Raw genomic sequence first — 13,748 nt, forward strand, 5'->3', positions numbered from 1 at the left:
TCTAGCAAACACTTAACCAATCAAAAATGATTTTGCAAAATTTTTACGTCATGTCACATGATCATCAAAATGAAGAATGTCACATGGTAAAACAAGATGAATCACAAATGTCAGCTATGATCGTATGGAATTACTAGTTGTTTCAACAAATGATACACTGACTCTTTATTTTTAACTGATAAAATGCTGTTCGAAGATATTGTGATCATATAGATTACACAAGACATTCAAAATGATGCATATGATGCCTGTAGGTTTAACAATGTTTACAAACCTCTTTTTTTTAAAGGGAAATCTTTACATTAAGTTAGGCCCTTATGATAGATCATACCAATGTAAACAAAAATAAAAAACCTTTAACTCAAAATGCACTTTTATAAAATGCACAAGGCTATTTAAAATTCGAAAACTTTGAAATATACGTTTTTTGTATCCTACAGAACTCTTTTATCTGGAAGAAGATCATAAGCAAAGTTTATTGATTTTTGCTGATAGAGTCCGATCAAATGATAAAAGAGATTTATTAAAAACGTTTTTTGACCAGCAACACGAAAACTCATAAGATTTTCCTCGGACATACTAGCTTTGTAGTTGCAAATCCCGCAGTTCATCAATGTTGTCTAACATTTGCTTACGCATTGTGTGTCAATCTATTCTTCAGTATATTTTGGATTGAAATTATAGGGGGAAAGTCCCAAGTTTGCATTTTTTTTTTGAAAGTTGTAATCCATTACCTATTTACTTTCACTTTACAAACTGACTCCGTGACGTCACAGCTCAATCGATCATGGTCAGACGGGAAATTCAAATCCCCTTATTATAAATAGCGATTAATTAGTTAAGAAAGGGAAATTATCATATTTAAATTTAATTTTCATGAATATTTAACAGCTTAGTTTTGATATTTATGACTTGCACAATAACATGGTCTTCTCCATTAAATTTGAAATCCAAAATACATGTACTAGGAGTATAATTTATAAGTAGGTTCACCAGAAATGTTTTCCATTGTCTGCAATTTTTTAAGATCAAGTTTGATAGATGTGATTCTACATTCTGTATTAAAACAGAGGTAGGATAGTTTTGGTACTTGGAATCAAGGAATTGAGACATTAATTCTCAAAATGCGACATTGTCAATGTTTAGTTTTTTTCTGAAATGCCACATCAAATGTCTATCAAGTGTGATTTCCTTCATGAAATTTGTGAGTGTTTTGTCACCAAACAGTGAAATACTTCCATGCTATATTTTTTTTTTTATTAGAGTTGTTGCTTATTAATTTGCTCTAGACAGTGCATCTCAGAAACTAGTTCATTTTTTAAAAGTCTAAATTCATGCTTTTGTTTATGAGTACAGTTTCGATTTTCAAATTTATGGCATGATTTCATATGTTTTTTTAGTATGATCAATTTCAAAAACATCTGATCTTTTCTTGCTTTATTGTCTTAAATGAAATCTAAAGGTATCTTAGGTTCAAGTTATGTAGATCCGTACAATTCCACAATTAATTAAAGGTTGATGAAATTCTATGTAAATAAAAAAAACATGCAACCAAAAAAAGGATTTGTTTGGAGGAATCATTTCAAAAAATTAATTACTGAAATGATTCAAGTCATTAAATAAAAAAAAAAATTTTTGCATGATCATATAAACTCTTGACAAATTGCTAAATTTTCAAATTTTCCATTACAAAACTTAATAGAATTATGAAAAAACCATAATAACATATGCACCACAAAATGGAAGGCAGGAGAAAATGTTAAAATTGTTTTTGTCGAAGGGGCTTTACCCCTTGAATGGCTTGATCCCAATGGGCCAATCAACATAAAATCCCAGGGAAAACACTGAGATTAAGGGATCAAGGCCAGAGCCATACCATAAAATTAGTAAGCAACCCACCCTTTCATAAATTTATGATAAATTTATAATTCTTACCTGTGATGAATAAAAACCAATACATTTATAGGAGATGGCTTCCAAACTTAAGAGAAAATGTTAAAATTGTTTTTGTCGAAGGGGCTTTACCCCTTGAATGGCTTGATCCCAATGGGCCAATCAACATAAAATCCCAGGGAAAACACTGAGATTAAGGGATCAAGGCCAGAGCCATACCCTAAAATTAGTAAGCAACCCACCCTTTCATAAATTTATGATAAATTTATAAGTCTTACCTGTGATGAATAAAAACAAATACATTTATAGGATTTATCTTAATTTTTTGGGGGGGAAGCTGAAATTGTTCAACAGTCTCTTTTAAATAAACGTATAGCATAAGATATGATAATCTCTCAATGCAAATCTGATATGCTGTAAATCCCAGTAGGACTTCTTATATGAACGAGATATGTGTGGTTATGTTAATTACAATGTGTTTTCAAAATACACTGACCGCTTGTAATTGGGATAAAATGCAGGGACATCATGAATATTATAATTTAAAAAATATGTGTAGTCAAATTCAATAATTCTATACAATAACATGGCAAAAATTGAATAATACCTTAAAAATCAGATGTTCTGCCAGTCTATACAAAGAAAAATCCTCAGATCAGGTTAGTATATTTCATTGCATGTTTTAAGAAAAAGAACTGTACTATCATTTTTCAAAAAGGGTCAGATAGTGGATAAATGGTGCCTAACAAATTGCTTGTTAATAACATTTATGGTGTTTGAAGAACCTTAATTGTTTTTGTATTCTGTGTTTTGCCTGTGTGGGATGTTTTTTCACTGATTTATGTTTAAATGAACCTTTTTTCTGTAATTAGATATGTATGTGATTATGTTGATGATTGTGAAGATTTGTTAATGTAGGAGAATTTAGGAGAATTAATTTTTCGTTTTTTTAGGTCTTTGGCCAGGTGAGCTATTGCCATCACTTGGCATCTGTTGTTGTTGTCCATCGTTAATAATTTTTCAAGACTCTTCTCCTGTGAAACTACTAGATCAATTAGAACCAAACTTGGTATGAATGTTCCTTAGGGTATTCTGCATAGAACTTTTATGGGGTTATTTGATCTGTCAAAAATCATGGCCTCCGTTTCTAAAAATAAAGCATAACGATCAGACAGAAGTTTTTCCCATATATCTCCAAAACTGTTAGGTTAAACTGATATGGGACAAATACGGCGAAATCTAATTGTGGTCATGTTTTCGTGTTATCGGTAATCTGTTAAGCCATGTTGGAGTTATTGCCCTTTTTGGCACTTGGCCAAAGGCCATGTGAGCTATTGCTATCACTTGGTGTCCGTCGTCGTTAACAATTTTTCAAAACCCTTCTCCTGTGACACTACTTGACTAATTGGAACCACACTTGACATTAATGTTCCTCAGGATAACCTGCATAGAACTGATGTGGGCATTTTTGTTCTGTTGCAAAACATGGCCACCATTACTAAAAATAGAATATAGGGGTCATACAGTAATTTTTCGCATATATCCCCAAAACTGTTAGGTTTAGTCAAATTTTGACTTTTGGTGTTCAGTATGGTGATATCTATCTGTGGTGTAGTTTTCATTTTAATCTGATAAGCCATGTTTGAGTTATTGCCCTTTTTTTACCTTCTTTTGCTATTTTTAATGTTATTTCTTTCAAAAATCTTCTCCTCTCACACTACTTGACCAACTGGAACAAAACTTGGTATGAATATGCCTTGGGGTATTCTGCATAGAATTGATGTGATGTACTCTGATCTGTCAGAAAACATGGCCACTGTTACTAAAATAGGACATAGAGGTCAGATGGTAGTTTTTCTCATATATCTCCAAAACCGTAAGGTTAAGCCAAATTCTTTCATTTGCTGAAAGGATCCTTATTATATGGCCTACAAAAGCTTCCAGGATTAAAATTTGTCAGACATCTCCTTGTAAGAGTTATTGCCCTTGAAAGGTGAAAAATGATGGGTTTTTTTTTCAATTTTCAGCCAATATTTCAAAAACTATGATAGATAGAAAGAAAATTTCTATTGCTGAAATAATCCTTATGATAAGGCCTACCAAAGTCTTCATGAGCCAATATTGTTGGACAACATCTTGTTAGATTTATTGTCCTTGAAAGGCAAAATTTAACTAGGTGAGCGATTCAGGCTCCTGGGAGTCTCTTGTGCGTTTCTTTTTGCTATTTTTAATGTTATTTCTTTCAAAAATCTTTTCCCCAGAAACTACTGGACAGAATTTAATGAATATTTATATATATATTATTGTTCCTTAAGGTATGAGCATGTGTTGGTTATCACCACACAATTTATTGTTTGTGATATCAAGTTCAAGATCAAAATAATCCTGCATTCAATATCTTGACTGTAGTGGAGATCCATCATGTTCATGTAGATGATGTTAACCTACTGATCAGTACATTGGTTATTACCACACAATGTTTTGCTTTGTGATATCAAATTCAAATTTCAACAAATTATTTATGAATGAAGCACTTTTTTGGTGAATTACATTGCCTTGATCTGATTTTGTCTACTATTTCCAAGTTGTCTGCTGCGTTTGCAGCATGATAATTGGTAAAAATGAATGATTTCTACCCAATGCCAGTGTTGGTCATTATTATGTCTTTGTGTCATTATTTTTCTTTTTAGTTTATTTTGAAAAAAAGCCATCGTTTCGTTACAATGGCTTTTATTACTTTTGTTGTCAGGGCCTTTCAGAGCTTACTTGAAGGTGTGTTTACACTTATTGAAGACTTTTTGGTGATTTCTGTTAGTAATAAAAATTTTTATAGGGGTTATACGATGGTGTATTTGTTGCATTTCACCATATCTGTTCTCTTTTCTATTAGGAGTCTTTATCAAAGGAAAAACATGGACACTTTTACAAAAAAACAGAATGTTGCTTATCAAGCCAGATGAGTGATTCAGGCTCTTTAGAGCCTCTAGTTTATTACATTGTACTTATTCAATTTAATTTTACACAAAGTAAGATTTTGTTGTTTGCAAGTTTACAAGATTATAAAATAGAAAAAAATTGTTTCTATAAAAAAGAACAAAGATCACTAAAGAATGGAACTAAGTATTTTGACATAAAAATATTACAAGAATTAAACATGAACATTCTGATACTCAATGTATTTGGTTGTTAAATAGTCCCAGTAGTATCACAGGAATAATTATATTTTTCAGGAATATTTTACTACGAATACTGCCATAGATAATTTACTTTTTCATCATTTGAAAATAAGCAGCACATTTGGTAAGTAGTGAATGAAGAGACTTAATTTAGGAAGTAGATTGTGCTTTTATAGGTTTTCAGAATATTTAAATGGAGGGGCAGATACAGGTTTTCAGGGTGGGGTGTGGGGGCTAATAGAATAAAATGCCAAACAAAACAAGGCAAAAAACTTTTTGGAGGTAGAATTTGTAAAAAATTAAGATTTTATACAAAAAGATATGTTTTCCCAATTTCTGGAAATGGTAGGGGGATCACTCACCAGATGCACCCATGCCTGAATCTGTGTCTGAAATGTAACATTCTTTCAGAATGATATATGAATGCCTGCAATACATAAAATAAAAATGGTAAAAAATAATCCTTCATTCAATATTTTTGCTGTACTGGTGATCCATCATGACAGTACATGTATGATGTTAAACTAGTGATCAAGTGAATGAAAATTTTAGTTACCCAAAGGCTAGGTTGCCTAAGGTAGAAGCATATTGAAAAATACACAAAATATGATTGTTTTTTTTTTGTTTTGGGAAAGTATAATTTAGCTGAATCACACATCTAAATAGTATTTTACTTTCATAGGCCATTGGACAACCATATCAACAATGAACCCTATATTATAATATATTGATCTTTGATGGAAAAAGGTTTGCAAATTTGTTTATGTGTTTTCATATCTGAAAGTGCCTGTCTGGTACTTTGCATTGAAGTTTTATGATGGACGTATTTTTTTGTCATTTCCATTTGTTAAACCTTGGCAGTGACTTCATTTTATTGATTAAGTTTATTTTCAGATTTGATATGTGCCTGCATTGTTATTGGATTATCTACCTTTTGTTTGGAAGGATCTAGAATTCTGTTTCTGTATTTCGAGGCAAGAGTTAGGCAGCACCCACTTACATATGGATTGACAGACACACAAAATACAGATACAGCTCCATTATTTTCATCGTTATCAATTCCATCATCTCTTGATAGCATACGTAAAAGGAGGTACAGCAAATAAACAATACTGTATTTCAGAACTGAACGAACTATAAGGGAACTACCATTTGTTTTTTTTTGGTTTTTTTTTTTTTTTTGGGTGGGGGGGGGGGGTTGGCTAGGATCAATTTGAAATAAAAAGGCAGCATTGAAATTTCCAAGAAATAAAAAGCCAGGACAGGCCATAAGAAAAAATAAAAAAGACTGGATCTATTATTGCCCTAATATTTTTTGTATATATTCCAAAAAATACAGGGCCTGAATTTTCTTAAAATAAAAAAACGGGATTGAAATTTGATATTAGCCCCCCCCACCCCCCTTCAAAAAAAAAAAAATATATATCAGATGGTTTCTCTCTAATGTTGAAACTTAAGAGCATTAGGAAAAAATGACATGTTCCCTGGTAAAATATTTTCAGAAATATAACAGAACAAAATACATGTATTGGTAGAATTAAATTTTTTTCGTCTTCTTTAAACAATTGCTAATACATTCCTGAAATCATTTTGGTTGTTTGATTCCTATTATTTTATAAGAACCGTGTAATTTTTTGTCATATTAGATGTTAAGATTGAAAATTCAATTCATTTTGACATTATTGAAGCTGATTACAACAATTTTTCCTGTAATATTGGATATCACTAATATTCCACTATTGTAGCCAGCATTAAAGTGTTGCAGCTAACAAGTATATAATTTAACCTCACAATTGACATTTCCAAAGGGATTATTGGGGGAAAATGGTTCCAAATTATGTGCCGAAAGCATTAAAGAACACAATTATGTAAATGTCACAATCATTTTATTTTTTTCTGAGAAAATTGGTTTTACTGAGAATGATTGTTCATCAAAAACTGGTATTGGTTGTCTGATGTCTTAATTTATTTTTCTGGACAGCGGAAAAATTTGTTTTCTGGTGTTTAAGTGGAGGTTGTAGTGAAGATCTTTATTTCACATTTTGAAAAAAGTTGTTGCTTTTAAGGGAAGAGTTCTTGACTAAGCTTGGCCTCATGCTTTTTTTTTTCAATTAGGGCCAGTTTATTAGTTATCATTAATAGTTCAAGTATCAGGGGTAGGATCTGGCCTGATTATAATTTTAACAAGTTTTCCACAAACTTATGATTTCAAACCATCTGGTTGGTTGGAATATGGGTTGAGTAAGGGTTTAAGGTAAATCAATTGAGATTTTTTATGAAACCAAGACCTGAGTATTATTTATATTTAAGGCTGGGAATTATTTTAAGATTTCTTACCATAATTATTTAGGAATAAGAGTAACAAGTACTATCTTTAAAAAAAGATCATGGACACATTTTTTCGCTTTGTTCATTTCAATTTTGTTTGGTGAACAGTTCAATTGTGTGAAAACTGTGCTACGTTTTGTAATTCAATTAGTTATTGGTTCAACAAGTAAGCTATTTCCAATTATTCAATAGATAAAAATTATTCATAATTCAATAAATAAATGTGATTGAAAATATTCTAGACACCAATGACTCTAATGGAGCCTTGAATTTCACAGTTGCTATCACTTTTCTCCAATGAAATGTGAGGTTATAAGCTCAAAAGATTACATTATCATGGGTATCACATGATGTCAAAGCGAACTAAAAAAATAAAGCATTTTCTTGGTTGAAGATGATAACATGGGTTCATGGATCACTGTAAATTTGTACTTCAAGGTTCCATATTAAAGAAAGGAAGGTTGGGATTGTACATAGTTTATTTAAGAAAATCGTAATTGATAGCTTATTTCTTTACCAATTTCAATAGGGTTAATGTGTTGTATGATTAGAGTTCTTTTATACGCTGAATTAAGGATGTGTCATTTTGGAATGAGGGGTAAAAAGGGGCCAGAAACATACCTTTCCATCATTTCTAGACTACAAGTTGAGTTTGAAATTTCACTACAAGGTGACATACCACCAAAAAATTTTGGATTGTGACTGAAACTGATTATGAAGGAATGAAGGAAGGGCCTAAAAGGGGCTAGAAACAAGCATTTTCCTGCTGTCCGGATAATAACTTGAGTGATGTGAGTGGATCTCTTTACCCAAGGAAGAATGGGATTAGTTTTTGGAGTTGGGACTGGAATCTTTGAGGAATAAGAGGCCAAAGAAGGCCCACTTTGATTCTAGTCAATTTCTTATGATGTGTCAGATCTTTGATAGCAATCAAAATTTAGAGCTGCATCAAGCTTGAATGGTGTGCCTGTAACTGCCTCAACTGTTCACAGTTCAACTTCTGCAATCAAGCTGACCTTGCAAATCATTCTATTAATTATTTCTACTATACTATCTAACATTTCAGGGTGAAATACCATTGTTTGGCATTCCTTGCACACACACTCAATGTCTTAGTAGCATTCCTGATCATGTTGGCTGTGATGTCATATAATGTCTGGATCGGAGTTTCAGTTCTAGTGGGTAAGTCACATCATGTCAGGATTTTAGTGTCAGTTCTAGTGGGTACTGGTAAGTCACATGATGTCAGGATTTAGTGTAAGTTCTAGTGGGTAAGTCACATCATGTCAGGATTTTAGTATTATTTCTAGTAGGTAAGTCATGAAAAATATGGATTAGACTGTCTGGTAGCAAGAGAGTCATACAATGTCTGGATCAGAGTGTCAACTTGCAGGAAGGACGCTTACCCTACCTGTGCACCTGGTCCATGCTCCCGGTTTTTGGTGGAGTCCGAGTTGCTCATTTACTTTTGTTACATTGTATGTATGGTTTTGGTTGCTTTGTGTTGTTTGTTGTGTGTTTTCCGTGTCTGGTCTTTGTCCCTGGATTACATTCTTTTGATTACCGCTATAACCTTGGTTCCCTTGATTACTCTTTCGTATAATGTCTGGATTGGAGTGTCAGTCCTAGTGGGTAAGTCACATCATGTCTGGATTGGAGTGTCAGTTCTAGAAGGTAAGTCATGAAAAAATATGGATTAGACTGTCTGTTCTAGCGAGAAAGTCATACATTGTCTGGATCAAAGTGTCAACTTGCAGGAAGGTCATATAATGTCTGAATTGGAGTGTCAGTACTAGCAGGGAAGTCATCTGTCTGCATTGGAGTGTTAGTTCTAGTAGGTAAGTCATGAAAAATATGGATTAGACTGTCCTTTCTAGCAAGAAAGTCATATAATGTCTGGATCAGAGTGTCAACTTGCAGGAAGGTCATATAATGTCTGGATTGGAGTGTCAGTCCTAGTGGGTAAGTCACATCATGTCTGATTGGAGTGTCAGTTCTAGAAAGTAAGTCATGAAAAAATATGGATTAGACTGTCTGTTCTAGCAAGAAAGTCATGCAATGTCTGGATCAAAGTGTCATTTTGCAGGAAGGTCATATAATGTCTGGATTGGAGTGTCAGTATTAGCAGGCAAATCATCTCCTGTCTGCATTGGAGTGTCAGTTGTAGCAGGAAAGTCATATAATGTCTGGATTGGAGTATCAGTACTAGCAGATAAGTCATATGTATGAATTGGATTGTCAGTTCAAGAAGGTAAGTCATATAATGTCTGTATGATTTTCAAGGTTTGAGATAATAGGAAAGCTTTTTCTATCAGCTTCTACAGGTTTTATACCAATGTTTGCCAAAACCAGTCAAGTTTTGAAGGCATTTTTTTCACTTTTAACATGGTGACCAATTTCTGTTATACCTTCAATGTTGGCATATGACCACCAGAAAATGAAAAAAACACAAAATTTCATCATTTTACTGTCAGTTGCCATGGCAACAGTTGGCTAAATATCCCTGAAACATTGGAGTTACTTTGACTTGAAATTGGTTTCTTTTATTCTTCAAAACTCTTGTGCCATATGTTAATTTATCTTTTTTCAGGTGCTGGGGTGGGCCATTTTGTTTTTGGAACTTTCAAAATGTCCATACAGTTGAGGTATCCAACAGCAGCTCCAGTGATCCCCAGTAATAGTAACAGTACTGTTCAGATTAATACTATTACTGAGAACCCAGAGCCAGATTTTAGTGGAATGTGATTGGGAAAATATGTCTTATTGTGCCTTATCAATATTCCATATCATAAAAAAGGAAGTGGAACATTCATTCTCAGCAGGTGGTGCTGTGCAGGAACATAATTTTCTCTGTGATATTGCTGCATTGAAGAAATAGTTCATGAGCATCAGATGAAAGAATACTTCATAAATATTCAGCAGTTAATGATATATGCAAATTCAGGATATGTGCCAGTTTACTTTGTAACTTATGTATTTAGTATTGTTTTGCTTTTTTGTTCATTCCATTTTGTTTAAACATACATGTATTTATGTGCTACATGTAAATAAAGTGGGTTTGTCTACAAGGGGCATTCCTTTTATACATGTACAACTTGTTCTTGTACATGCAAGTTGACCAATTGTATCTGGTGTCACAAATTTTGTTTGAGATTACTATGTGTTGTTTCATTTTTTATTTGACTGTTTCAAGTACTGTAAATGGATTAAATTTCACGGTTGCTAATATTTGAAGATTTTGTCAAGTGAATGTATTTCAAGGTTTTAAGTAGTACTCTTTATAAGAATCAAGCAAATTCTGTAAAATGTGATACACCCCCAAAAAGGCTACACATTTTTATTTTTGTTATTAAGCTGCTTTCTAGGACTATATGATTAAATGTATAATTATTCATTCCCACCAATCTGCTCTTGGGAGATGATTTACATTGAAAACCCAACAGTTTCTATTGTATTTTAGTGTTATTTACAGAGTTATCTCCCTTAACTTTGAATTCTACAGTGTATTCTATATAATTTTTATCTCCCTATGAACAAGGGTTTTATGAAAAGCCATATGTTACTTTACTATGACATTTTAAACAAAATATCAAAAATAAAAATATGTATGCTTTCCAACCATGAATCACATTTTGCTTGATTTTTATGTGGAGTGCTACTTTTAAAACAGTTTGAATCTTTATATATAAAAAATAAAATTTCACTTGTACTATTTTTGGTCCATATCCGTCCTTGTGAAAATAGTGAAAAATAAGTACACCATGAAAAAATTATTACATTTGTAGTAATTTTCTGTTTTTGTTTATCCAGTGTGTCAACAGCAATAATCAATGCTGTCTATATAATATCTAATAATAATTGTCTGTCTTCCATTCAAAGCAAAGGTTGATAATGGTACACTTTAACTGACATGTGATTAAATTTCTGTTGAGGTTCCCACAATTTTAGAATGCCTGAGAGTACAAAGGTTGAGGTACATTTATGGGTGAATTTGGCCCCCTTAATTTCTTGAAAAATGATGTTTAAGTCACAGCAAACTTTTCCTTGCTAAACAAAAGCGCTATACCTTTAGAGTAATTGTCTTTATTTTCACTTTGTCTGTACTGCATATTTAAGTCACAAAATATTTGCTCAAAATAGCTGATTCTTCTTATATTTTACAAAACCAGGAAGTAAATTGCCCATTTGAAGTAAAATACAAGTGTCTGTGCCAATGTAGACCAATGTGATATTTTGATATTCTGAAGCATTTTTGCCTATTTTATCAATTTTGTTTGGTTGGGTACCTTGGCACAGGCATCAGAGAGTTGAAAAAAAAATATCAATTGTATCAATTGTACCAAATTTTAACTACATTTGACGGGATAATTCAACAAGTGCTAAAATATGGTAATCTTCTTGTACTGCATTAAATCCTTAACAAAAATACAGACTGGTAACAATTTTTTATCATGTTTTCAGCCTAGTAGGGGGCCAAACATATCACTTAGTGTACTTTGTCCTTTCATTGGAAATGTTTATTCTACTTCAGTGGGTTTAAATACTTCTCTATCAAAGAATCAGATTGGGGAAAATGTCTTTAAGGTGTTGGACATGATGGAAAAAAAAACAGATTTTATTGCATTAACCAAGTATTTATATGTGATAACCTCCAGAAATAACCATGTTGTATGGCTTTAGCTCATTGTAATTATGTCAAAATGGTGTCATGATTATACCTCATTTTACAAAAGCTGCTTAGAATTGTGAATTTTGATGTTTTTTTTAGACATATTTACATCCAGAAATTATGTCCACATTCAAGAAACATACCTGTGAAAGTTGCATGATGAAAAATTGAATTTTACCATCTATTGGATAATCTATGTAAATGTACATGTACTTTAAAAACAAAAAGTTGACAAAAAAAAGGGGGGGGTGAAATAAGATACCTGTTACATTCAAGGAGGAGATGATTATAATGATTTATACATAATTATGTACTGTTCTTATTAATAATTGTCTACTCACTACAGTAATAATAAAAACAAGGTATTATTGTTTTTGGATATGAGAAAATAAGTAAAAAAAGTATTTGTAAAACTTACCCCTACCAAGAGGGTTGGTCATGCTGTCATAACTAAGGGGGTTTAGTAAGTTTCCTTGACTTTAATTATCCTACTGACCCTACCCCTTAGACATGCTAGCATGACTAATCCTCTCAGTAAGGGTTAGTTTTACAAATTTACTTTTGGTTATTTTCTAAATTACAAAATAATTCCAAATTCAAACACTTTGTTAAAAGATTTGGAATATCCAGAATTCAAATTTCCTTTTACCCAAGGCAAGTGATATTTTGACAAATTGTCTTTTTTTTTTTGTTAGAAAGAATTTTTATGTACAATTTTACCAAAAGTGGAAACAAATTAAAAAATGAAGACAAATAGGTTGTACTTAATTTGTAGATCCATGACAATTATAATGGCAAAATGTTGGGAGATTTTTCTACTAGTCATTTATATCTTATATTTAACTAGAGCATATCTAATAAAAGAAGTCAGCAGTAAATAGTAGTGGATTATTTAAATTTCCTAGGAGTATGGCCTAATGGTAGGCATAATAAGGATAGAGCAGGGCAGTGGGTTCAGAGGTGCAGATCCAAGGATGGGAGGATGGATGTACACCCTCTCTAAAATTGGGGATCAAATTTTTTTTAATAAAATCTTGATTTTTCACAAATTCTGCCTCCCATCCCTAATTATTTTGCTTACTTTACATTGCATTTAAGTATACTTCTGCAGAGTTGTTGTACTTAACTCTATAATCACCCCCTCCCCTAACCTGAAACCCTGCATGGTTCAATCACAAACAGGGATCTACTGCTATATTCAATGCGTAATTGTCATTTGGGAAATAGTAAGTATACCTGCCTTTCTTCATTGACTGTTGTTGGCTTCTGCAAAGTTTGTTTTTTTTCAGAGTAGTTCCACTTGATTAAGAAATGAGAGTGATAATTGGTTGATACAGAGTCAGAATGGTGCTTCTCCAAGTGTGGTATCTTCCTACTTATTCCTTCAATGAGGCTGACTTTATAGCCGATCTTATCCGAAAGAAAGAATATCGTTTAGCTAGATCCTTTAATCTCAGTTTCCGCTATATAGATTGCGTATTAACAATCCTGATTTCGGGGATTTGATACATGGTATCTACCACAAAGAACTTGAGGTGAAGGACTTTTTATGAGCAACTTTGTGGGTGTTTCTAGAAAAGCAGAGGACACTTACCCTACCAGTGCACCAGGTCCATGCTTCCAGTTTTTAGTGGAGTCCGAGTTGCTCATTTGCTCTTGTTACTTTGTATGTATGATTTTAG

General features: G+C 32.6%; 1 protein-coding gene across 2 annotated transcripts; it reads left to right on the forward strand.

Moving 5' to 3' along the window:
* Window positions 1-62: 62 nt before the first annotated feature.
* On the forward strand, window positions 63-12,944 carry LOC148612843 (uncharacterized). 2 transcript variants are annotated; one of them, XM_088594666.1, is made up of 5 exons: window positions 63-151; window positions 5,123-5,193; window positions 5,964-6,162; window positions 8,464-8,579; window positions 9,988-10,285. In XM_088594666.1, coding segments are annotated over exons 1-5 (543 nt in total). In that variant the 5' UTR covers window positions 63-149; the 3' UTR covers window positions 10,143-10,285. The 2 variants fall into 2 exon arrangements, with proteins under 2 accessions (XP_088450792.1, XP_088450791.1); XM_088594665.1 differs by having other exon boundaries at window positions 76-250; window positions 5,124-5,193; window positions 9,988-12,944.
* The last annotated feature ends 804 nt before the right edge of the window (window positions 12,945-13,748 follow it).

The sequence above is a fragment of the Perna viridis genome, chromosome 7 (assembly GCF_037379345.1).
Source record: "Perna viridis isolate PV_CMFRI_1.1 ecotype Kerala chromosome 7, ASM3737934v1, whole genome shotgun sequence".
Taxonomy (NCBI): domain Eukaryota; kingdom Metazoa; phylum Mollusca; class Bivalvia; order Mytilida; family Mytilidae; genus Perna; species Perna viridis.